This window comes from Pelecanus crispus, chromosome 22 (genome assembly GCF_030463565.1).
Source record: "Pelecanus crispus isolate bPelCri1 chromosome 22, bPelCri1.pri, whole genome shotgun sequence".
NCBI lineage: Eukaryota > Metazoa > Chordata > Aves > Pelecaniformes > Pelecanidae > Pelecanus > Pelecanus crispus.
The window spans coordinates 1371359-1394843 of NC_134664.1; the positions used below are offsets into that span (position 1 = coordinate 1371359).

At 68.3% G+C, this 23485-nt stretch overlaps 5 protein-coding genes across 5 annotated transcripts; 2 read left to right on the forward strand and 3 right to left on the reverse strand.

The window, feature by feature from the left end:
* Positions 1-460: 460 nt before the first annotated feature.
* On the forward strand, positions 461-1951 carry SLC50A1 (solute carrier family 50 member 1). Its single transcript, XM_075724439.1, has 5 exons — positions 461-537; positions 673-796; positions 874-1035; positions 1105-1224; positions 1850-1951. The coding sequence occupies exons 1-5, from the start codon at positions 476-478 to the stop codon at positions 1949-1951; spliced, it is 570 nt and encodes a 189-aa protein (XP_075580554.1). The 5' UTR covers positions 461-475.
* A 2975-nt stretch (positions 1952-4926) lies between these two features.
* On the reverse strand, positions 4927-5205 carry DPM3 (dolichyl-phosphate mannosyltransferase subunit 3, regulatory). The gene has a single exon (XM_075724442.1). It carries the CDS (start codon positions 5203-5205, stop codon positions 4927-4929), a length of 279 nt encoding a protein of 92 aa, XP_075580557.1.
* Positions 5206-6394: 1189 nt separating this feature from the next.
* On the reverse strand, positions 6395-7808 carry KRTCAP2 (keratinocyte associated protein 2). The gene is made up of 5 exons (XM_075724441.1): positions 7776-7808; positions 7350-7504; positions 7206-7269; positions 6810-6876; positions 6395-6561 (listed from the first exon to the last, which is right to left on the reverse strand). Exons 1-5 carry the CDS (start codon positions 7777-7779, stop codon positions 6441-6443), a joined length of 411 nt encoding a protein of 136 aa, XP_075580556.1. The 5' UTR covers positions 7780-7808; the 3' UTR covers positions 6395-6440.
* A 612-nt stretch (positions 7809-8420) lies between these two features.
* On the forward strand, positions 8421-13698 carry TRIM46 (tripartite motif containing 46). Its single transcript, XM_075724427.1, is given in 12 exon segments — positions 8421-8483; positions 9346-9525; positions 9527-9602; positions 9706-10049; positions 10166-10309; positions 10451-10546; positions 10666-10919; positions 11036-11157; positions 11412-11418; positions 12494-12786; positions 12883-13180; positions 13323-13698. Coding segments are annotated over 12 exon segments (2253 nt in total).
* A 3861-nt stretch (positions 13699-17559) lies between these two features.
* MUC1 (mucin 1, cell surface associated) lies at positions 17560-21837 on the reverse strand. The gene is given in 10 exon segments (XM_075724582.1): positions 17560-17633; positions 18732-18813; positions 18815-18856; positions 18962-19080; positions 19391-19533; positions 19645-19718; positions 19945-19992; positions 19994-20641; positions 20831-20922; positions 21786-21837. Coding segments are annotated over 10 exon segments (1374 nt in total).
* Positions 21838-23485: the final 1648 nt, after the last annotated feature.

Below are 23485 nucleotides of genomic sequence, written 5' to 3' on the forward strand. Positions count from 1 at the left end.
GCAATGGGGGCCATGGGAGGGGTCTGGGGTGCAATGGGGGCTGTGGAGGTGTCTGGGGGTGCAATGGGGAGGGTGCTGGGGTAGTTTGGGGGGGCAATGGGGGCCAGTTTGGGTGTCCAAGGGGGAGCACACTGGGTCCAGTTCAGGCAGTGCAATGGGAGGGGAATTGAGGGCTGCAGTGTGGCAGGCACTGGGGCCAGTTTGGGGGGGGGTGTGGGGGGGTGACAAGGCTGAAGGCAAAGGATGACAGGGAACGGGGAGTCTGGGGGGACACTGAGGGTGTAGGGATTGGAGGAGGGGTGGTCACAAGTGGGGGTGGGGGGGCTGGAAGTATTTCAGGGTGCACATTTTGGGGGGGGGGGTGCCTGCTGGATGCAAAGATTGTAGCCCCCCCCAACACTGCATGCTCCCCCTGTGGAGCCGGGCACCCAGGAGGCTGCTCCGCTCTGCTCTCCCTAGGTCTGATCTGCGCCAGATGTTGGCAACCAAGAGCGTGGAAAACATCCAGTTCCTGCCCTTCCTCACCACCGATGTCAAGTACTGGGGGGGCGAGCCGTGGCTGGGGTGTCACAAGCAGTTGGCGGGGGGAGGGGGGGGGAGGTTTACATGGTGGTGGGGGAGGGCAGAAACCCTGAGCCATGACAGCAAGCGCCTGTGCCCTTCGCCCTGCAGCAACCTGAGCTGGTTGGGCTACGGCTGCCTGAAGCAGGACTGGACGCTGATCACCGTCAACACCATCGGGGCGGCCCTGCAGACCCTCTACATCCTGGCGTACCTCTACTACAGCCCGGCGAAGGTGGGCGCCGGCCCGCCTGGGTGGACAGGGGGAGCGGGGAGACCCTTGCCCTGACTGTCCCCCTCCCCTCCGCCCAGCGCCCTGTGCTGCTGCGGAGCCTGCTGCTCCTGGCCGTGCTGGCCGCAGGCTATGGCTACTTCACCCTCCTGATTGCGGATGCACGGACACGCCTGGCACGCCTGGGGCTCTTCTGCAGCGTTTTCACCATCAGCATGTACCTCTCGCCACTGGCCGACCTGGTGCGTGGGGCTGTGGGGGCTGCGCCTGGGCTGCCCAGCCCGGGACCAGCCTGACACTTGTTTCTGCAGGCCAAGATTGTCCGGACCAAGTCAACGCGCTGCCTGTCCTTTCCCCTGACTGTCGCCACCTTCCTGGCCGCCAGCAGCTGGACGCTGTACGGCCTGCAGCTCCGTGACCTCTACATCATGGTGGGTTGGGGCGGCGGGTGGCCAAGGCATGCTCTCCCGTCCCATCCTAGCCATCCCGTCCTGTCCCATCCCTTCCCTTCCTGTCCTGTGCGATCCCAGTCCATCCCATCCTATCCCGTTCTGTCCCATCCCATCCTAGCCCATCCCATCCTATCCCGTTCTGTCCCATCCCATCCCATCCCGTCCTATCCCATCCCATCCCATCCCGTCCAATCCCTTCCTATCCCATCCCATCCCTTCCCGTCCTGTCTGGTCTCAGCCCATCCTATCCTATCCCATCCCTTCCCTTCCCATTCTGTCTGATCCCATCCCACCCCCATCCCATCCCATCCCATCCAGTCCCATCCCATCTGATCCTATCCCATCCCATCCCGTCCTGTCCTGTCCCCCAGCCCGTGGTGTTCAGCTGAGCGATTGGCACTGGGCCGGCCCCGTTCGGCATCATGTGTGTCACATAGCAAAGCCCGTGACTAGGCTCAGCAAGATGACTATTGATTTTAATTAATTAGATGGTATAAGGCCAATAAATCTCCCCCGGCAACACGGGGCTGGCGGAGCGGCAGTGGGGGGAGGGCAGCGCCGCTAGCAGGGTAGATCCACCCCTCCCCACCATGTCCTCCCGCAGGTCCCCAATGTGCCGGGGATCGTCACCAGCCTCATGCGGTTCTGGCTCTTCTGGCGATACCCGCCAGGCCAGGACAAGCCCTACAGACCCCTGCACGCCTGAGGAGGCCCCGCCAGCCCCCCGAGGAAGGAGCCCAGGCGCTCCTGGACCGATGAAGGATCGCCCCCGCCACCCCCCTTGCCAGTCTGCTCCAGCGTGGACCCCGCCGCCGAGCCCCAGGTGACGCTGCAGCGCTGCCGTCCCCCTCGGCCAAGGGCCACCCAGCAGGACCAGGGCTCCAGGAGGGCACCTCCTGCCTCTGCCGCCGCGGTTCGCCCTCGCCGGCGTCCCACCAGCCTTGGGTCCTTCGGTGATGGTTGGTTTGGTCTCAGCAATGCCTTCGGGGTGCTGGGACACCTTACCCCCCACCCCCAGCACCCTGTCTGTCCCTGGGGACCCCTGGACTGTCTTCCATGCCCACAGCTCTGCCCCGGCGCTGGGCTGGGGCTGCCGGGCAGCCCTGTGTCTCTTTTGAACAAATTTAAGTGCCTTTTAATAAATCAGAGACTCTTCCCAGCGCCTGGTTGTTGTCCCCCTCCCTCCCGGTGTGCTGGCTGCGGAAGCCAGGATGGCTCTTGTCCCCACAGCCGCTTTGTCCCCAGGATGCTGGGGGGGGGGCTCATCCTCACACCCCCCCAGGCTCCGGCAAACCCTCCTCCAGCAGCACCTGCTCTCCGGCAGCAAGGCAGCGCCGGCCCCGGCCCTGGGCACAGCGCTGGACTGGGGCACCGTGGGCAGCAGCACAGCCCGGGGAGGCTGCTGTGACCCCCCCCGGAGCAGCAGCCTGGGGACACCGGTCACACTGGGAAAGAAAAGTCCGTTCTGCAGCTTGAACACAGGGCTTGCTACTCCCCCCCCCTGCCCCCCATCATACCGGCAAACTTACAATCAATTAAAATCCTCACTAAAACCACAACGATTGAGCGTACACAAATCAGGCGGCCCTTGGCATCGACCCAAACTTGATTAACAAATTAACAGTGAGCCGGAATGAAGTTATCAGGCAAGCACATCGGCAGAGGGACAGGAGCGCGTTTGGTTGACCAAATTACACAACAGACACTGGAGCCTTGTGAAACACGACCTCCCCCCGGGCCCAGGACAAGAGATCCCCCCCCGGGAGAGGAGCCCCATCCCCGCAGCTCCATCGGCGCGGGCAGGTCCTCCATCCTGGATGACGCAGGCCGGATTAAGGAAGCGGTGACGAGGACTTTGGCAGAGCCTGTGCTATGGCTCAGCCGCTCGTTTACACCTCACAACGTGGCCTGGGAAAAATCAATACAGAGGCGAGCAGCAGGAACGGGGCCGAGATGAGAGCGGCGGCTGGAGGGGAAGACGAGCTCCCGCTGCACGCCGGCGCACAGCCACAGCTGGCACGGCTGCCGGGCTCGCCTGGCATGCTCCGTCTTGCTGCTGTGTAACTGGGGCTCCCCTCACCCGCACCGGCTGCGCTTGCAGGTGTCTCTGCCCCAGGGACTCGCCCCGGGCCCACGCTCGCTCCCCCAGCTGCAGCAGCCCCATTTCCTCCCAGCTCCTCCCCCCAGCACCGGGGTGCAGCTCCCAGCCTGGGCGAAGGCGCTGCTGGAGGACTGAGCACCTTGGGAAAGGGCAGCTTTCCCCAGTGACGCACCAGGCAGAAACTTGGCTGCCGACCGGTTGGTTGGGCTGGCATGTGCCGTGAGCGGCTGGCGGGAGCGGCTGTGACGCGGCCCCACGTGCGAGGCCAGAGGCGAGCGCAGCATCTCCCGGGGACGCGAGTGCCCGCAGCGGGCACGTGTCCGTGCAGGGAGGCACTGCCGAGCTGCCGGAGGGCTGTGAGTAGCCCCTGGATGACCAGCAGTAGCCCAGACGGCTGCGAGTACCCCGTGGAAGGCTGCTGTCCTTGCCCTGTGCCAAGGCTGCGGTCCCTGCCCTGGAAAGGCGCCGCTTCACCAGATCTGGGGTGGTGCCACCCCACAAACAGCCACGCACAGGTGAGACCACGGGAGCTGCCCACCCTGCTCTGAGCTGCCATTGTTGCTCAGGAAACAGCTAATTAGTCGCTCCTGCTAATTAGCCCGAGTCCTCCCTCATGATACCAACTGCTCCTTTTTGCAGAAGGATGCACAGCCAATAATTAAAAACAAGAAAGTCCTTTGGCTGGTATGCGAAGAAGCTGGGGAGGCTGCCAGGAAGGCAGGCCCCGGCATGCGTCACCATCAGCCGCGCAGCTCTTCCAGCCGGGCCGGCAGCACCAGGTCTGAGGCACCCCCGGACAGAGGGGCACCCCCGGACAGAGGCAAACCAGGGCCCCCCCGCCCGCAGTGGGGACGCCTCCGCCGCAGGGCGCCCGTCCCCCTTCCCGCAGAAGCCCGACGCAGTGCTCCGGTGTGTCTGCCCGCCGCTGCCCGCCAAGGTGGGGGCAGAGGAGCGGCGGCTGCAGCCGCTGCGCCGGCAGGAGCGGGGAGCAGCCCCCCGGCGTGGGCTGAGCCGCCCTGGCAGGCCGGGGGAGACCACAGGCTCTGGGCACTCTGCATTTAAAAGGCTGCGCCGCCTGCTCCACCCAGCCAGCCTCTCTCCTCCTTCCCCTGGAAACCGGCCAGCAGGGACGGGATGAGTCTTCTCCAGCTCCCACCTGACGGTGCGAACCACATCTGAAGGGCAGCCGGGAATGCGCTCTGCCCGCAGCGCTACCCAGCGCCGCGGGCCTGCGGGGCGAGGCCCGATCCTGTCCCCGCCACCTCGCACTCTGGCCTCTGGAGCCGAGCTGCAAGAAGCTCAGAGAGGGAGAGGCTGGGACAGGGCAGGCTCCCTGAAGCCTCTGCGGGGTGGTGGGAGCGCTGAGAGGGGACCCGGGCCTGGGCGCAGACCCCTCCTCTGCGCCGAGCTCCCTGAACACCAGCCTCACCCTGGGGAGAGATGAGAGATTTCCCACCGACGTGGCTTCCAGCAGCGTCCCGGGGTCCTCGGCTGCCTGCTGCCCCCCGCTCCCCGCTGTGCCCCGGCCCCACGGCAGCACCGCATGCCACAGCAGCCACGGTCCTGCAGCTTTATTGGGGTCAGAAGCGCAGCCCTCGGCGGCGCAGGTCCGCCCGCGCCGCGCTGATCTGCTCCTGCAGCTCGGCGGCCGCCTCCTCGCAGTCGTTAAAGGTGGCCAGGCGGTAGCCCACGGTGGCCAGGGAGTAGCAGCCGAAGGCCACCAGCAGGTAGACGGGCAGGGGCAGCAGGGCCTGCCGGTACGGGGCCGGCAGCCGCAGCCCCGGCGGCGCCAGCGCCAGCGCGGCCCAGGCGGAGCCCAGCAGGGCGAGTCCACACAGCCACTGCCCCAGCTTGGTCATGGCGGCCTGCGGAGAGAGGGGCCGTGAGAGCCGCACCGACCCGCGCCCTGCACCCACCCCGCCCGCCCCAACCGGGCCGCGGCCGGTCCCCTCCGGGGCCTCCCGAACAGGGCCCGGCCCTGAACCCCTCCGGGCCCGGGCCCGGGCCCGGGCCCGGGCCCAGCCCATCTCCGCGCCCGCCAAAGGAACCGGTCGCGCCCCCGCCCGCCGGTACCGGCCCCCGCCCCCCACCTGGATGGGTCCCGGGCCCCGCGCCCGCGCTGCCCCCCGTCGCGAGGATGACGTCACGGCAGCGCGCCGCAGCCGCGGGGCCCGCTGGGAGCTGTAGTGCGGAGCCACGCCAGAGCGCAGAGCGCATGCGCGACGAGAGGCTGCGGGGCGCCCCTACAGGCGGGGCGGGGCGGGCCGCACCCCCCCTCCAGGCCCCGGGGCCGCGGGCAGCGCCAAGCTTTGGCAGCGGCCGGGGCCGGGGCCGCAGGAAGCATCTGGTTTCCTCCGCGTCCGGCCGCGGCGGGTGGTGCGGGGGGGACCGGCGTGGGAGCAGGCCCGGCCAGCCCTCCCACGGCTCGTGGGGCCTGGGCTCTTCCCACGGTCACCCCCCGCCCCGGGGCAGCCCCGGTGCCCGGTGGCACCCCCCCTGCCCGTCGCGGGGAGGGCACGGACGTGTCTTTGTTCCCCTGCCAAGTGCCGGCAGCCTTGGCTGCGCCGGCGCAGGGGCTCAGCAGCAGCCAGGGACAGAGCTTCACCCCCAGCAGCTCCCCCTCCCCATCGCCCGCCAGAGCCCCGAGCGCCGCTGCGTCCCGCAGCCCCCCGCCGGGACCCCCGCAGCCCCCCGCTGACTCTCTCCAGCCAGGCCAAGCCCCTGCAGCACCAGAGCCTGCTCCGACCCGCCCAGCTCCTCTGAGATTTTCCTCCCTTGCAGGTCCAGGCACACCAGACACCGTCAGCACATTTTCCCTGCGAGGTGGTGGGGGGGTCGGCAGCTGCCTCCCTGCCCTGGCCACGCTCTGCTGGCCCACGCCAAGCCCCCCCGGGCACCAGCGAGGTGGAGAACCCACCCCCCAGGCTCCACCGCAGCCTGGCCAAGCGAGCAGGACCGCTCTCAGCTGCGCCGGTACACAGCAGTGCGAGGAAACCAGGCTGAGAGCTGGCGGAGGAAACAAGCCCGAGGCAGCTGCGGACAAGAAGCTACAAAGAAATGGCTTTATTGGGCGGCTGAGAGGGACGGCAGGACATCAATTCCTCTTCCTGCCTTTGCCGACAGCCTTGGCGGGAGCAGCAACAGGCGCTGCAGACTGGTAGAGGGTGGAGGAGATCTTGTTGATGTAGTAGAGGCTGACCATGGAAAAGATGAGGCTGTGAGGAAAGAAGAGAAGAGGCTGCTCAGCTGCTGGCAGGCAGGAACACGCCAGGGCTGAACCAACACCTCCCCCTTCGATCGCACTGCACTGCGGTGCCTAACGCTGGCCACCTTGGGGGGCCCTGGCCAGCCTTGGCCCTGCCCCATGCCCCATTCCCCTCCCAATGGCAGGCACGAGCTGTTAGGGTCCCTGGTAGCAGCTGCAGCAGCACAACAGTCGCTCCAGGGCAGGCTTTGGACTCACCAGGTGGTCACACAGACTCGGTGAATGAGACCAGAGGCAAAGAGGGCCAGCAAGAGGCAGGTGAGGACTGCAGGGGAGAAACAGGAGAGGTAACAGATGCAGCCATGCTGCCTCAACATGTCAGCCTCAGAGTAGCAAGGGCCAGGGCCGCAGTGATGCAGCCGGACAAACCCACCCACAGCATGGGAAGAGCTCAGGGGAAGCTACCAGGGTGGCCCCCTCCTCCTCCAGGACAGGGCTGGGACCCTTCGGTCCCATAGGCAGGACACACAGGGGGCAGAGCCATGCTGCAGGCCCTTCGCAAACCCAACCCTGCCACGAGCCAGCACACCTGATGCCTTCAGACGACGGCATGCTCCCCCTCCTCCCTGCCCCATGCCCCTCCACAGTGCATACTCTCAGGGAATATCTTGGCCTGGAAGCCCTTGCCGAAGACGAGGTTCTCCAGGTTGTTGAAGGCCTGGCCGGAGGGTTAAGGGACAGAACGACAGAACGAGGCGCCGCACCCCTGGCCCCGCTCCCCGCAGCCCCAAAGGATACAGTGAGGGAGCAGACGAAGAGCGCAGAGCCCAGCAGCCCGCCCTGGATGGTCAGCCACTCGGTGGAGGCCAGCTGCCGGCTGTACATCTGCATCCCGGCGAAGAGCAGCAGCGAGAGCAGCGAGGAGAGCGCCAGGGAGGTGCCCGTGCCTACAGCTGGGGCCGCGGCATCACCTCAGCACGGCCGCCGGGACCGGGGCCACCGCTGCCACAGCGGCAGGGACCGCGGGGCCGAGGCCTCCTCCCGGGCCTCGGGCCCTGCCCGCCGCGGCCTGACCCCGAGCCCGGCCCCAGGCCAGCCCGGTCAGGCCCCCCCCCCGGCCCTGGCCACCCCCGGGTCCCGGCCTGCCCCGGCCCTACCGACCCTGGCAACCCCCGGGTCCCGGCCCACTCCCCAGGCCCGCCCCGTCCCCCCCGTCCCCGTTACCCATGGTGCCCCGCGGCGTCGCCCCCGGCGCTGCCCCGGCCCCGTGCCGGTGCCGCCGCTCTGCGCAGGCGCACTGCGGCCTCGCGGGCAGGGACACGCCATCAGGCGCGGGGGGGGGGAACACGGACACTGCGCATGCGCCGGCGCCCCCGCCCCGCCCCGCGGGTGCAGCGCTCCGGTGGGCTCGGGCGCCCCCTGGCGGCCGTGCGGCGCTGCAGGCACACCCCCATCGCCTCGCGCGCCCCCTGGCGGCGGGGAGAGGCACAGCGGGCGGCCCCAGGGCGGAGGCGCGGGACCCCCCGCCCCCGCAGCTTCGGTACCGGCCCCGGCCCCTCTCCCGGCGCCCTGCTCGGCCCGCCCGGGGTCCGCCCCGGGCGCCGCTCTCCGAGCCGCGCTGCCGTCCGCACGGGCCCGGCGGGGGGTGCCCGGGGGTGCGGCGGGAGCCGCCCGGGGCCGCCACCCCCCCCTCCGCCGCCGCCGCCGTTCCCCGCCACCCCCCCCGCCACCGGGGCGGGTCCCACCGAGCATGCGCGCCGCCGCCCCCCGCCCTTCCCCCGGCTCCGCCGCTCCCTGCAACAGACCGGGGCGTCCGCGGCCGCCGCTGCTGCCGCCGCGGGGACCGGCGCCGGGAGCGGGTGCGGAGCCATGGCCGAAGGCGAGGACCTGCAGACCTTCACCTCCATCATGGACGCGCTCGTCCGCATCAGCGTGAGCAGCGGCGGCGGCGGCGGGGGGGGCACCGCGGGGCGGCCGGGCCGGGGCGGGCTCCCCCGGGGACCGGCGTCGCCATGGCAACGCGGCGGGGCCCGATGGCGGAGGCGGGCGGGATGGCGGGGGTGCCCTTGAGGGCCGGACAGGCCGCGGCGAGGCCTCGGACCCGCGCTCCGACCCAGCGGGCCTGGGGCCTCCGGGCGGCGATCCCCAAAGGCCGACACCGGCCCCCCCCGCCCCGCACCGTGTCACCGCCGCGGCCGGACCCGCCGGGGCCGCGAGCGCTGGGAGCTGCCTGCACACCCGTGGGTGGGGGTCCCGGTCCCCATCCTGGCCCCGATCCTGGTGCCCATGCTGGTCTTAGCCCTGGTACTGGTCCCAGTCCTGGTGCCCCAGTCTCCATCCTGATCCCAGCCCTGGTCCCCATCCTGGTGCTGCTCCCAGTGCTGGTCCTCATCCTGGCCCAGGTCCTGGTCCCTGTCCTGGTGCTGGTCCCTGTCCTGGTGCTAATCCTGGCCCTGATGCTGGTCCCAGGCCTGATCCTGATCCTGGCCCTGATGCTGGACCCAGGCCTGATCATGGACTTGGTGCTGATTCTGGCTCTGGTCCCAGTGCCAGTCCCGATCCTGGCTCCGGTGCTGGCCTCAGCCCCAATCCCCATCCCAATCGCAGCCCTGGTCCCCATCCTGGTGCCGATCCCAGTGCTGATCCTGATCCTGGTGCTGGTGCCGGTCCCAGTGCTGGTCCTGATCCTGGTCCTGGTGCTGGTCCCAGCCCTGATCCGGTCCGATCCCAGCCTGGTCCCCATCGTGGCCCTGGTCCTGTCCGCGGCGGGTGACACTCCCCCCTCTCTCCCCAGACCAGCATGAAGAACATGGAGCGGGAGCTGGTCTGCCCGGTGTGCAAGGAGATGTACAAGCAGCCACTGGCCCTGCCCTGCACGCACAACGTCTGCCACGTCTGTGCCAGCGAGGTGCTGCTGCAGCACGGCTACCTCTGCTGTGACCCCACCTCCGAGCCCTCCTCGCCCGCCGCCACCCCCCGCCACCCGCAGCCCCCGCCTGGGACGCCGGGCCGTCCCCAAACCTGACCGCCTCGACCGCCTTCTGAAGTCAGGTGGGATGGAGGGGCCGGGGCCTGGCGGGCTCCCCCGCGGGAGGGCCGAGCGGCTCTGGAGCACCGAGCCCCGCCTGACACCCTCCCTGCCTCCCTCCCGCAGGCTTCGGCACCTACCCGGGGCGCAAGCGGGGAACCGTACACCCCCAAACCGTCAGCTTCCCCTGCCCGTCCTGCCAGCGGGACGTGGACCTGGGCGAGCGGGGCCTGGGCAGCCTCTTCCGCAACCTGACGCTGGAGCGGGTGGTGGAGCGCTACCGCCAGACCATCAACATCAGCGCCGCCATCATGTGCCAGTTCTGCAAGCCCCCGCAGCTGGAGGCCACCAAGGGCTGCACCGAGTGCAAGTCCAGCTTCTGCAACGAGTGCTTCAAGCTCTACCACCCCTGGGGTACCCAGAAAGCCCAGCACGAACCCACGCCCCCCACCCTCACCTTCCGCCCCAAGGTACGGCCTCCCCGTCGGGGTCTTCCTTCCCCGCTCGGGATTTTGTGGATGCTGGGGGGGAGCCCCTGGAAGGGGGCTGGCACGGAGCCCCGCTGAGCTCCCCTGTGCCCGTGCAGGGGCTGATGTGCCCGGAGCACAAGGAGGAGGTGACTCACTACTGCAAGACCTGCCAGCGGCTGGTGTGCCAGCTCTGCCGCGTGCGACGCACTCACACCAGCCACAAGATCACCCCGGTGCTCAGCGCCTACCAGGCCCTCAGGGTAAGGGCTGCGGGGGCCGCGCTTGGGGCAGGGACGGGGCTCGGCGGGGAGGAATTGGGGGCACCCAATGGGCACAGATGGGCTGTGCGGGTTGGGGGCGTGGGGGTTGCCGGCACCTCGCCTCACCTCCTTCCCTTGCAGGAGAAGCTGACAAAGAGCCTCGCCTACATCCTGAGCAGCCAGGACACGGTGCAGACCCAGATTGCCGAGCTGGAGGAGACGGTGAAGCACACGGAGGTGAGGGCAGAAGGTGCCTGCCTGTCCCTGACCTGTCCCTGGGCAGGGCGTGGCACTGCCAGGCGGGTCCCCTCTCTGCTCCGGGGCGTGCGGCGCGCTGACCCTGCCATGCTCGGCAGGTGAACGGCTCGCAGGCCAAGGAGGAGGTGTCACAGCTGATCCAGGGGCTGTGCGCCATGCTGGAGGAGAAGCGGGCCACCCTGCTGCAGGCAATCGAGGAGTGCCAGCAGGAGCGGCTGGCCAGCCTGCACTGCCAGATCCAGGAGCACCAGGCCATGCTGGAGAACTCGGGCATGGTGGGCTACGCCCAGGAGGTGCTGAAGGAGACCGATCACCCCTGCTTCGTCCAGGCTGCCAAGCAGCTGCACAACAGGTACCGGGATGCGGGGACCGTGGCGGGCACGGGGCTGCTGGGGGGGGTCAGGGCCCTCCGGTGCCCAAGGTGGCCACTGCGTACCACCCTGACGTCCCTGCTCTCCTGTGCCACAGGATCCTCAGGGCCACCGATGCACTGCAGAGCTTCCGTCCTGCGGCCACGGCCTCTTTCAGCCACTTCCAGCTGGACGTCAGCAGGGAGCTGAAGCTGCTCACTGACCTGGCCTTCATCCGAGGTAAAGGCAGCAGGACCCGGGCACCGGCTGTGCCCCGTGCGGAGGTGCAGCCCCTGTGGGCAGAGCGGCTCCCTGCCCGCCTTGGAGCCAGAGCTCAGCCACGGCCACGGAGGGCTGTGCTTGGGCAGGAGCTCGCGGATCTGCTGGTCCCCCCTCCCCGTCAGGGACAGCCCCCCCCCACCCCCGGCAGCCCCCAAAGCGATCCCTGCCCCTTGCCCTGCCCTGTGCCAGGGCGAGGGGGCAAGGACAGGCAGGGCCGCAGTGCCAGGTAAGGGCAGCAGGAGCGGCGGAGGGTGAGTATGGAGCGGAGGCTGCCCCGCTGCAGGGCAGGCGCTTCCCCTCAGGGCAGGAGCCGCGTGGCCCTGCCGGACCCGCTGGCAACACTTTTCAGACCTGCTTCTACCTCTCTTTGTTTATAGGCTGCGGCCGCTGCTGAGTCGTCACTGAAGTAACTGAGGCAAGTCACATCCCTGCCCCAGAGCCGGCCCCGCTCTCTCTGTCCCATCCCTCCATCCCCGCTCCCGCCCCGTCCCCGCTCCACCGCCATCCTCCATCCCCGTCCTGCCCGACAGCGGCGGCAGGCGGTGGCTCTGCCCCCCTCTGCTGCTGCTCATCCGTCCCCCTCCTCTCCCCGTTTCCGTCCCCTTCCTCTCCCCATTTCCGTCCCCCTTCTCTCCCCGTTTCCATCCCCCTCATCTCCCCATTTCCGTCCCCCTCCTCTCCCCATTTCCGTCCCCCTCCTCTCCCCATTTCCGTCCCCTTCCTCGCCCCATCTCCGTTCCCCTCCTTGCCCCATTTCCATCCCCTTCCTCGCCCCATTTCCATCCGCCTCCTCACCCCATTTCTGTCCCCTTCCTTGCCCCATTTCTGCCCTCATCCTTGCCCCATCCCCATCCCTGTCCTCTCCCCATTTCTGCCCCCCTCCCCACCCCACTTCCACCCCCTGTCCCCTCATCTCTCCGCCCTGCCTTCACACCCTGCCTCCCCACTCCTGCCGCACTGCCGGCATCTTCGCACCACCCTGCCATCCCCATCTCCTCCCCTCCTCCTCTCCTGCTGCCTCCATCCTCTCTCTTTCTCTCTCTCTCTCCTCCCTCCCTGACTTGCACTCAGCCTGTCTGGTCCCTGGAGCCCCACAGCAGCGAGCTCCTCTGTCTCCCCGACTCTCGCTCTCCTCTGGTGCCTACACACGGTCTCCGCAGTCAGATTCCCCTAGACTCCTGCTGGTTGTGCGTCCGTCCGGAATGCCCCTTCCCTGCGTCTGGCCGCCTCCCCGCCTGCCGGGGGGGGGGATGCTGCCTGATGCCCGCTGGTGCCTCTCCCCGCAGCGCCCGAGGCCCCCCGTCATCGACACGCAGCGCACCTACGCATACGACCAGATCTTCCTGTGCTGGCGGCTGCCGCAGCACTCGCCACCCGCCTGGCACTACACGGTGGAGTACCGCAAGACGGACGCCAAGGCCAAGGGGCTGAAGCTGTGGCAGCGGCGGGAGGAGGTGCGTGGCACCAGCACCCTCGTGGAGTACCTGGACACCGACAGCGTCTACGTGCTCCGGGTGAAGGGCTGCAACAAGGCGGGCTTCGGGGAGTACAGCGAGGACATCTACCTGCACACGCCGCCCGCCCCAGGTTAGGGGTGCCGGGGGCTCGGAGCACCGATCCGGAGCACCCCACTGGCCGCTGGCGCCGTCCCTCTCACCTGCTCTCCTCTCCTCCTCCCTGCAGTCCTCAACTTCTTCCTGGACAACCGCTGGGGCTTCAACCGGGACCGGCTGGCCATCAGCAAGGACCAGCGCGCCGTGCGCAGCGTCCCCGGCATCCCCATGCTCTTCGCCGCCGAGCGCCTGATGACCAGCTGCCACCTCTCCATCGACCTGGTCATTGGCGACGTGGCCATCACGCAGGGCAAGAGCTACTGGGCCTGCTGCGTGGACCCCAGCTCCTACCTGGTCAAGGTGGGCGTGGGGCTGGAGAGCAAGCTGCAGGAGTGGTTCCAGGTGCCGCAGGACGTGGTGAGCCCCAGGTGAGCGGGGGGCTCGGAGGCTGCGGGGGGCTCCTCCGCTTATTCCTGCCTCCCTGCTGGGCGCCAGCTCTGGGGCGCGGCGGGAAGCCCCAGCCTGTTCTTTGTGCGTCCGTGCTGGGACTCACCTGTCTCTCCGCTGCAGGTACGACCCCGACAGTGGCCACGACAGCGGGGCAGAGGACACGACAGTGGAGGCACCCCCACCCTACGCCTTCCTCACCATCGGCATGGGCAAGATCTTGCTCTCACACGGGTCGGCACTCACCTCTCGCGACCCCAACGGCTGCACCGTGCCCTTGCCCCCGCGCATCGGCATCTGCCTGGACTACGAGCAGGGCAAGGTGAGCTTCTATGACGCCGTCTCCTTCCGCGAGCTCTGGGAGTGCGGCGTGGACTGCTCGGGGCCCATCTGCCCTGCCTTCTGCTTCATCGGAGGGGGTGCCCTGCATCTCCAGGAGCTGGTGGCCAACAAGCAGGAGCGTAAAGTGACCATCGGGGGCTTTGCCAAGCTGGACTGAGCCGTGCCCGTGCTCCCCACGCACGTGCCAGCTGTGAGCCCTTGATTGCCCAGCGAGCTCCAGGGCCTGGGGGGGCACGCGAGGTGAGCAGGGAGCAGAGCACAGCGAGGGCAGCCCTGGCCCTGCCGCCAGCTGGGAGCAGGCGAGGTGTCTGTTTTGGGGCGGGGGGGGATGGGACAGGGACAGCTCTGACGTCCCCCTCCTCTCCCCATCCGCCTGCCCCTTTCCCCAGCTTGGCTCGAGGCCGCAGGCAGGGCTGGGCAGAGGGTGCACGCCAGCTCCTGGCAGAGGGTCGGCCCTAGATTTCGACCAGGGAGGGGGGTGTGAGCGGGACGTGGGGCTGCGCGGGGAGGGGGGCAGGTGATGGTGGGGGTGACGGTGGGAGGGGAGAGGCCGGGTGCTGGCTGGGGTGGGGGAAGCAGCTGGGCTTGGGGAGAGAGGGGCGGGGGGAGGCTGGGCTGGAACGAGGTGTGAAGACTTTTTAAAAAATGGCGCGTTTTCAATGCGGCTCACCTGGCTGCGGCGCCACGGGCCGGGCACAGCCACCACGGCCAGGTACAGCCGCCACCAGCTCCCTCCCGCGGGCTGTTGGGCTGTGGCCCCGGCTCTGCCCCGGCCCCGCGGAGCACCGCTGGCTGCTCTGCCCTGTCCCCGGGGGAGCCCTGCCTGTGCCCCTGCCTGCACGGGGCACCGGCCCGCTCGCTGCCTGCACGTGCTCCAGTGGATCACGCTCGGCCCCTGTTACACCGCTTGGTGCCAAACCGCACGCAGCCGGGGCGGGCTGAAGCCGCGGGGTCGGGATCCGACCTAGCCGGGAGCCACACGGGGCCACCATCCACCACGGGGGCCCGTGCCAGCGGTCACGTGCCAGGATCCGTCCGAGCTGCTGTAGTTTCTCCTGGGTTCTGTTAACATTTGCTGTATTTTCAATGGTTTCCTACAATAAACTGCAATGCCAGACTCCTTCAGAGCCACCCCATGGCACAGGGCAGCTGCCCCGCAGGGAGCATCAGCGCAGGGGGCTGTGGGGTGCTGGCTGCAAACTGGGGTGCGGCGCCCATTGCCAAGGCCATGGGGCTGGCCTGAGGCCATGCTGTCCTTCGGGCTGTGGCCAGCAGGGGCCAATCCTGCCCAGGGAAGGGCCGAGGGCAGCGCTGACGTGTCCGGGCCCTGCCCGCGCTCTGCCCGGCCACGTGGCCGCTGCCGCCCTGTCCCCAGGTGTCAGGGGTGCTCCTGGACCGGCTGCCAGCCGGGACCGTTCTCCCTGCTGGGCCTGGAGAAAAACCCCTGTAGCAGGCCTCAAGCTGCACCAGGGGAGGTTTAGGTTGGATATTAGGAGAAATTTCTTCATGGAAAGAGTGGTCAAGCATTGGAACAGGCTGCCCAGAGAGGTGGGAGAGTCCCTGTCCCTGGAGGGGTTAAAAAAATGGGCAGAGGTGGCACTTGGGGACATGGTTTAGTGGGCATGGGGGTGTTGGGTTGGTGGTTGGACTGATGCTCTTAGAGCTCTCTTCCAACCTTAACGATTCCTAGTTTTACTTTCATTAAAAAAATAATCCAGCCACCAAGCCAGGAAACATGAAATTAATTATGACTCTCTCCTTAATTGGTTTTGGTGGACATGGTAGAGTTAGGCCAATGGTTGGACTTGATGATCTTAAACGTCTTTTCCAGCCTAAACGATTCGATGATTAGTGGGGGGGGGGGGGGGGGGGTGTCCCAAAGGCAACTGGTCCAGCTTGGGGGGGGCTGCTGGGCGCTGGGGCATCCTTTCAGGGTGGGTAATGGGGGCTGGACTCCCCCACCCGGGTACCCGCATCCCCCAGGGCGGGGCAGGTGGAGGAGCTGCGTGCGGGGCCGGGCCCTGCCACGCTGGCGCCTGTCCCTGGGGCAGACCCAGCCCCCTCAGCTCAGGGCCGGTGGGGCCGCGGTGGCTGGGCCGGGCTCCCTGCAAACAGGCGGCTCTTTGTAGGGCCAAGCCCAGGCACCCGTTTCGATTCCTGCGGGCCCTGCCCTGGGCCACTATGCCACAGCCACTCCTCAAGGATATTTTTAGCTTTGCCCCTTCCTTCCGGCATGCCAGGGTGGCATCTGGCACTGCATCCCCCCCACCCCCCCCCCCCCCCCCCCCATCATCCTGCTAGTCATGAGCGCACAAAGATACACCCCACCCCCAAAACCCAAACCGCCCGCCCTCCTGCCCTGATCCCCCTGGGGTGCAACCCCGTCCCAGCGCCTGCCAGGCTGGAAACCTACTGGGTTTCACTGTTGCTGTTGGCAGCGCTGGCTGTAGCAACACACCCGGAAAACCAAAAGCAGCAGTGACACCCCCGCCACCACCCCACTGCCAGCCACAGGGCTTGCGTCGCCTCCTCTTGCTGGGCACCCCCGGAGACCCCCCAGCCCCTCGCCCACACCCCAGCATGGTGCAGGCACCTACTGGCACACGCTGGGGCACCCGGTGCGGCCACGTCCCCCACCCAGAGCCCATGTGCCACGGCCGAGGCACCCACCAGCCACATGCCACCGGGCTGACTGGCACCTGGCAAAACAGCTGGCTCTGCGCCTGAGCTCACAAGGGATTTCTTTGGGGAAGGTTTGTTTCCTTGTTTTCTACCTTTTCAGTGGTTGCGAAAATCCTCCCAGCCCCCGGTGTGGGCCCAGCCCAAACCAGGACTGCCAGGGGCTGTCCCCCAACTCAGGGCACGGCTGTCCCGAAGGCTTGTGGCACAGCACGGCCCAGCACACAGCCCGTGCCGGGCAGGCCAGGTCCCGCTTCAGTCCCTGGCCCTGCTGGGGCCACCCCGCTGCCCCTCGGCCCGTCCCGCAGCCCTGCCACGCTCCCCTTCCTCCCGGCACGTCCCCAAGGCCATTTTGGGGCTCACTTGGGGTTTGGAGGATGCTGAGCCTGGACCAGGCAGGGAAGGGGAGCAGGACTGGCCGAGCTCAGACACGGCTGCGTGCACGCCAGCGACGCACGTGCAGCCTTCACAGCGCTCGCCCTGCAGCTTTATGGCCCCATCGTCACCTTTACATCCTGCTTGTGTGGCCGCAGGATAACGAGTTGCGTCGAATGAGACCTGTTTGCTCACGAAACAGAAATCGAGAGTGTGGGACAGTGGACGGAATGTGAGCAAGAGGAACGGCGTCCTGGCAAGACGTGGTCACACCCAGGGGATGCAGGGGACAGGGACACCGCCCGCACCCCGGCGGCTTACGTACAACGACAGCGAGTGAGAAACGTGAGCCCCAGGTCTGCCTGGCCTGAGAAACGAGAGCAGCCCCCTGAGCCGAGGTCACCCAGGTGGGTGACGGCCACGCTGGCGACGTCCCACCAGCCAAGGAGCCAGAAGAGGGGTCACCCCCCCACAAGGGAGGCACCCCAGCCCCATGGGACACGGTGCCCGACTGCGCCCATCCTTTTATTGTGAAATGCGATAAATTTACTACAGCCGCAGATCCTGCCACCCCGCTTCCCTGACGAGCTGAGCCCAGCACCAACACCCCATATGTATATTTATATAAAATAACACCACAGAAAGAGCAATTGAACCCCCAGGGACGAGCGCAGGGGGGGTGCGAGCCTGGCCACCCACCAACGGTGTGGAGGAGGGGGTGCACAGCTGAGCGAGTGCGGGGGCCAGGGGGTGTGGGGGACCCTCCCTCCCACCCCGAATTTTTGTTTGTCCAGTTCTGTCATGCGCATGAATCCAGCTGCTCCAGAACCATCCGGCTCCCGCTGTCCGCAGCAAGGGGCCCCGCAGCACCAGGGGACGTGCCTGGGGCCGGTGCTGCTCCACCAGGATGGGGGGCCACAGCCACCCCCTCCCCTTGGCAGCTGCCCTCCGTCCAGCACATCCCTCAGAGGCTGTCGGAGGTGGCGGCAGGATTGGTGTAGGTGAAGGTGCCAGTCCCCGTGCCGTTGCTGCAGCCACCTGGGGACAGAGGGTGGGGGGGGGTGTCAGAGCCAGGCTGGGGAGGGGCTGGGCTGAGCCCCCTCCTCAGCCCCCACCCGGCGACAGCGGGGGAACCCCCAGACCCCCACCCTGGGCACCACGGACAGCCTGGCGCTGCGCCCAGCCAAAAAATGCATACCCCCTGCGCTGTGGGCAGCTGCCCCCAGCCACGGGCACCCCCAGCCCCTACGGGCACCCCCGAGCCCCCCTGGGCACCCTGAGCCCCCCAGGCCCAGGAGCTGGCAGAGGAGCCGAAGCAGCCCTGGACATGTTCCGCGCCTCCTGCGCAATCAGCCTGCCTGGCAAGAGCAAAGGTAAATATTTACCCAGGCCCCTGGTATTTGAACAGGGCGAGCTGCTCACACGGAGCCAAGCAGCTGGACACAGCCTCTGCCTGCAGCGCTGGCATGCAGGGCAGCGCAGTGCACCGGGGGACGGGGCCAGCTCCCCAAACCCCGCATCACTTGGGGGAGCCGTTGCCCTTTGTGTGTGCGGGCAGCTCCTGACGCTGCACCTACAGCTCCAGTTAGAGAGCCGGCTGGTGCAGGACACGGGGGTCAACCCCCCAGGCCCCCGCCAGCCCTGCGCTGTCCGGGCCCCAACCCCAGCCCCACTCCCTGTCCATTCCCCAACTCCGGCAGGCACGAGGGTCCGGCAGGACACAGCCGAGCCTGAGAACGGGAAGCGCGGGCAGGCAGCGAGCCCCCTGCCCATGGCCCAGGGCTGGGCAGGGGGAGCAGCCGCCCAAGGTCACGGGGAGCTCCCCGGAGCCAGGCCGGGTCTGCCAGTGCCGGCTGCACACCCAGCGCTGCTGCTCCATCCAGGCATGAAAGTTACACTCACCTCCCAGCCAGGAGGGGACCGGCGTGGGGCGGGCTCCCAGGGCCACCCGTCCCCTGCCCCACCAGCTCCGTTAGCCATTAACCCAGTGGTCAAGGGACCTGCCCAGCTAGCCAGCTGCACCGAAAAGCACCTTCCCCTGCATCACCCCAGCCCCGCAGCGGCCGGGATGCTGGGCACGAGCAACTCCGGGACAGCGGCACTCAGGCTCTCACCTGGCTGTAGGGTTGGCCTTGCTTTTGGGTGACGCGAAGCGCCCGTGGCTCTGGTACTCAGGGTACTCGGACATGGGGTGGTAGGAGTCCTTTGTGCTGAACAGGGTCCAGCTTCCCTCGGCTTCTCCGGCAGTAGGTGCAGGTGGTCTGGCGGGGAGAGGACGGGGTCAGGGGCCTGGCCGTATGGGGACGAGGACAGGGGACACAGCAGCAGAAGGCAGGAGAGGACAGGGATGGGGACAGGGGACTCACCAGCAGAAGGCAGGTGAGGATGCTCAGCAGCAGCACGATACAGACCAGGACCAGCAGAGCAATGGCCCAACCCGGGACCACAGACACTGGTGCTGGGGACGTCACCTCCACAGTGCCTGAAAGAGGACCAGAGCCATGTCTGCGCTGCTGGGCAGAGCTGCAGGGCTGGCCAGGACAAACAGCCCTGAGAGACCCCCAGGATGGGGCATGAGGGGATGAGCCCTCCTCCACAGGGTCCAGTTGGTCTTCCCAGTGCTGCCTGCCACGGGCATGGGGAAACTGCATCGGCTCTGCTGGCTGCAAGGCCTGAGCCTGTCCCAAGGAGCCTCCCTGCCCCAGCCAGGATGTGGCAGCACTTGTGGAGCCCCCCAAAGCACCCCTGCAGGGCTCCGTCCACCCTCGTGTCCCCCGCTTGAAGCTCCCACTCACTCCGGATGTCGGCCAGATGCAGGTCCATGATGAAGCCCTCCTTGTTCAGTTTGCTCCTCAGCTGCTGCTCAGCAGCATTGCTGGCGATGGTGTCATTGCTGTGCCCAAACACGAGGGTGGACTGCACCGCCACCGAGCCTTGGCTGCCCACGAGAGGAGGTGTTAGCACCCGGATCGCCGCCCCCTGCAAGGGGGTCTGCACCATGCGTCCAGGACACACCGGCCTCTGCAGTTGGAGCCGCTGGCCCCCTCACCTGAAAAGGAGCTCGGTGCATCCCTTGTAGGTCTGCCCGTCCATGCAGCCCACGCAGCCAAAGACGTATTCAAACTGGAACAAAGAATGGGGGTGATGACCACCTCCCCAGCAGACACCCCCCTCCCTCCCGTCCCCTCACTGCTTCCCCTCACGGGACCGGCCGGGGCTGCCAAAGCGGCTGGCAGAGAGGATGCTCGGGGCACTTTCACGGGGAGCCCCGATGGGAGCAGCTCCTTCCCAGCACAGACTGGGGGCTCTTTGCTGCCCAAGGCAGCCCATGGGCAGGGCTGGGACTCACCATGGCCAAGATAGCGTGGCTCAGGCTCCTGTAGTCTTTCGACGTGGGGGTCGCGCAGGCTCTCGTTGAAGCTCCTGTTGAGGATGCGGAAGGACAGCAGGACGCGGACAAGCAGCTGGACTGTGGCTCTGGTGGGGTTGGGACTGCTGCTGTTGCCCAGAACAGCTGTGGGGGTCTGCCTTGGAGCTGTGCTGCCCTGAGTGGTGACAGAGGTTTCCTGCGTGGGGATGACGTGAGTGCTGCTGCTCCCGTTGTCTTTGGTGCTGGAGGTGAGGATCACTGTGCCACCACCCGTGGGGGAGGTGGGAACCGCGGAGCTGCTGGTGGTTGTGGTGGTGCTGAAGTTGCTGCTGTTCGTGGTGATATTGGTGTGAGAGATGGTAGCGCTGCTAGAGATGGGCACTGCAGTGCTGCTGCCTGTGGGGCTGCCTGTGGGGCTGTTGCTGGACTGGAGCTTTGTGGTGTGGCCTGTAGTGGGGAAGACTGTGGTGTGGGAGGAGACAGAGGTTTCGGTCTTGTTGCCACTTGTGCTTTTGGAGATCGTGGCGTTCGAAGCAGCGGTCATAGGGGTGGTGGTTATCTTGGTGGCTGTCTCTGTGGTGGTCGTGTCAGTGGTGGTTGTCTCTGTGGTGGTTGTGTTGGTCGTGGTTGTGTTGGTCGTGGTTGTGTTGGTCGTGGTTGTGTTGGTCGTGGTTGTCTCCATGGTGGTTGTGTTGGTCATGGTTGTCTCTGTGGCAGTTGTGTCAGTGGTGCTCGTCTCTGTGATGTTTGTGTCAGTTGTGGTTGTCTCCCCGGTGGTCGTGTCAGTGATGGTTGTCTCTGTGGTGGTTGTGTTGGTCATGGTTGTCTCCATGGCAGTTGTGTCAGTGGTGGTCGTCTCTGTGACGGTTGTGTCAGTTGTGGTTGTCTCCGTGGTGGGCGTGTCAGCGGTGGTTGTGCTGGTCATGGAGCTTGTAGTGGTGCTCAGAGCATGTGGACCTAGAGGAAACACCAGGAGTTGGCAGCTGGGACAGCAGCACCAGTTTGGGAAGGTTTTACACAACCCAGCTCCTCATCTGGATGCCCCCCTGGGCCACAAGGCACCAAGAAGCACCGTGACCTACAGGAGCTGACCACCAGCAGCTTCTGCTGCCCATGAGACCAGAACGTTCAGGAACATCCCACAACTGGGGCTTGTGCTGGGCACATATGGCACCACTGAGGGTTTGGGCCGTGCCACCTGGGCAGCTGGCACCGGCTCCACGCCCAGCCCTGCAGATCCCACCCTGCTCCTCCGAGGGGACTCTGCCACGCTACAGGACTCGGGCACAGGCCCCCCACCCTGATAAAACCTCCTTTGCTGCAGGTCGCTGGGTGCCACCCGTGCCCCCCTGGACCCACATGGCCTGGCTGCCGGCCAGCGCAGGCGGCTCCTGGGCAGTTTCCCAGCGGGTGCCGCAGGAGCTGGCAGCACTGGAGGAGAGCCCGGGGTCTGGACGGCTCACCTGGACACACCTGCATACCAGCCTGCAAGCCCTGGGCGCAGCCTGCTCTGCCCGGCCCCAGCCGACCCTTTCGGACGCGGATAAGACGGGCCGCAGCCACACTGAGATCCCCAGGTCCCGGTTTATGCTAGGGACAACCAGCCCTGGGGTGCTGCACCCCGGGGCCAGACCAGGAGAGATGGCGATGTTCCCGCCACCGGGGTGCCAAGGGCTGCCGGCACTGGCATCCCCCGGTCCTCGCTCAGAAAGTAGCCCAGGGGACCCCACTCCCATCCCTCTGCCCTGTTACCTCCCTGCTCGCGTGGCTCCCAGCCCAGCTCCCTCCGGCTCGGGGTCCTGCCAGCCCCAGCCCCTCACCTGTGCCCAGCACCAGCAGCAGCAGAAGGGCAGTGAACGCCATGGGGCTCATCCCAGGGGGTCCCGCCACCTCTCAGGGCCCTGCAGCAGCTGCTCTCCCGTTAGCCGGTGGTACGCTCCGCGATCCGGGGATCAGGAACTGGCGTCTCAGCAGCGGCGGGAGCTTTATAGAGCACCTGGAACAGGTGGGGAGGCCCCACCCCGCCGCTGGCCCCAGGGAGGGGGGGGTCCTTCTGCCCCACTTGGCGCAGGGCACAGGGGTGCTGCCTTGCCGATGGGTCCCCTGCAACATCCTCCCCCCGGGTGGGGTCCCCCACGCCCCTCCAGCGTGGGGGGACAGCGCCGGCAGCGTCCCCATGCCACAGGTGGACGCAGGCTCAGGCAGGGGCACAGGGAAGGGGCGGCGGCGGGGGGTGTCCCCAGGCAGGGCTGGGGGGACAGCGTCGCCCCGGCCCCGTGGGCTGAGCCACTGACCCCGGGACCCGGTGGGGAGCACGGGGGGGCGGAGCCCCCCAGCCCCTGGCTTTGGGCGGGGGGTGGCCCTATCCTCTGGCTCAGCCTGGGGTTAATCATTACCAGCCGGCCACTGCCTCGCCCTGCACTCAAATAAACACCGGTGACACCCCCCCCCCCGAAATGCTTACGTAGGTGGGGCCCAGGGCCCCACAAACCCCCAGTACCTCCCAGTAACCTCCCCGCCAGGCCCCAGGGCCCCGCTGGGCACGAGGGCCCCAGCCAGCACGAGCCCCCCTGCCCACTCCGGCCGCGGCCCCCGCTGATGCCCGGTGCCGAGCCCGGTGCCCATGCGCTACCCCCGCGGCGCCAGGTGCCCCCGTGGAGGGGCGCACGGCCCCCGCCCTCCCGCTCCTAGCACGGCCGGACCACGGGGCCTTTCTGCCCCCTCCCTGCCCCTGCCCCGCGGGGGAGCCCCGGTTCCCGGGGAGGGCTTGGCGGGGGCCCCCCGAGCCCCGCACCCCGCCCAGCCCCGCCTGGAGCTGAACCCCCCCCCCCAGCCACGCCAGCGCACGGCAACAGCCCCCAGCACCGGGCCCGGGAGCCGTGCGGCCGGGCCGGCCCTGCCCGCACCCCACGCGTGCCCGCGGGGCTGAGTGGGGCGGGGGGGGGGGGGTCCCGGGCCGCCCCCTCCCCACGGGCCCTGCACGCGCCCCCGCCCCGCCCGGCGGCCCTTCAGCTGCGGCGCCCCCTGGCGGGCGCGGCCCCGCACAACGCCCGCCCCGCTTCCCCCCGACCGGGACCGGGACCGGGGCCCCGCGGCCGCGCCTCGCAGCCGGGGAGGCGGCACGAACGCGCACACCCCCACCCCCACCCCCCTCCCGCCGCCGTGCACCCCCCGGAGGGCGGGCGGGCCGCGCTCGGTACCGAGCTGGGATTTCACCTGCCCCGGCCCCGCACAGGTGCGCGCGCCGCCGCCGTGGCGCCCCGGTAACCCCCGGGCAGCGCCCGCCGCGGTCCCGCTGTGGCCCCGGAGCGGGAACGGGCAGCGGGCAACGCTCGCCCAGGCACCGGCACCGGCACCGGCGGGGCCGCCGCGTTGCCCTTTTAAGAGGGGGGCCCGGGGCCGCCGCGCCCATTGTCGCCGCCGCGGGGCGGGGGGTGCCGGGCCGGTGCCGGTGCCGCGCGCTCCGGGGCGGGGCGGGAGGGACCGGGGGGGGGGGGGCGGCACATTCCGCCGCGTTGCC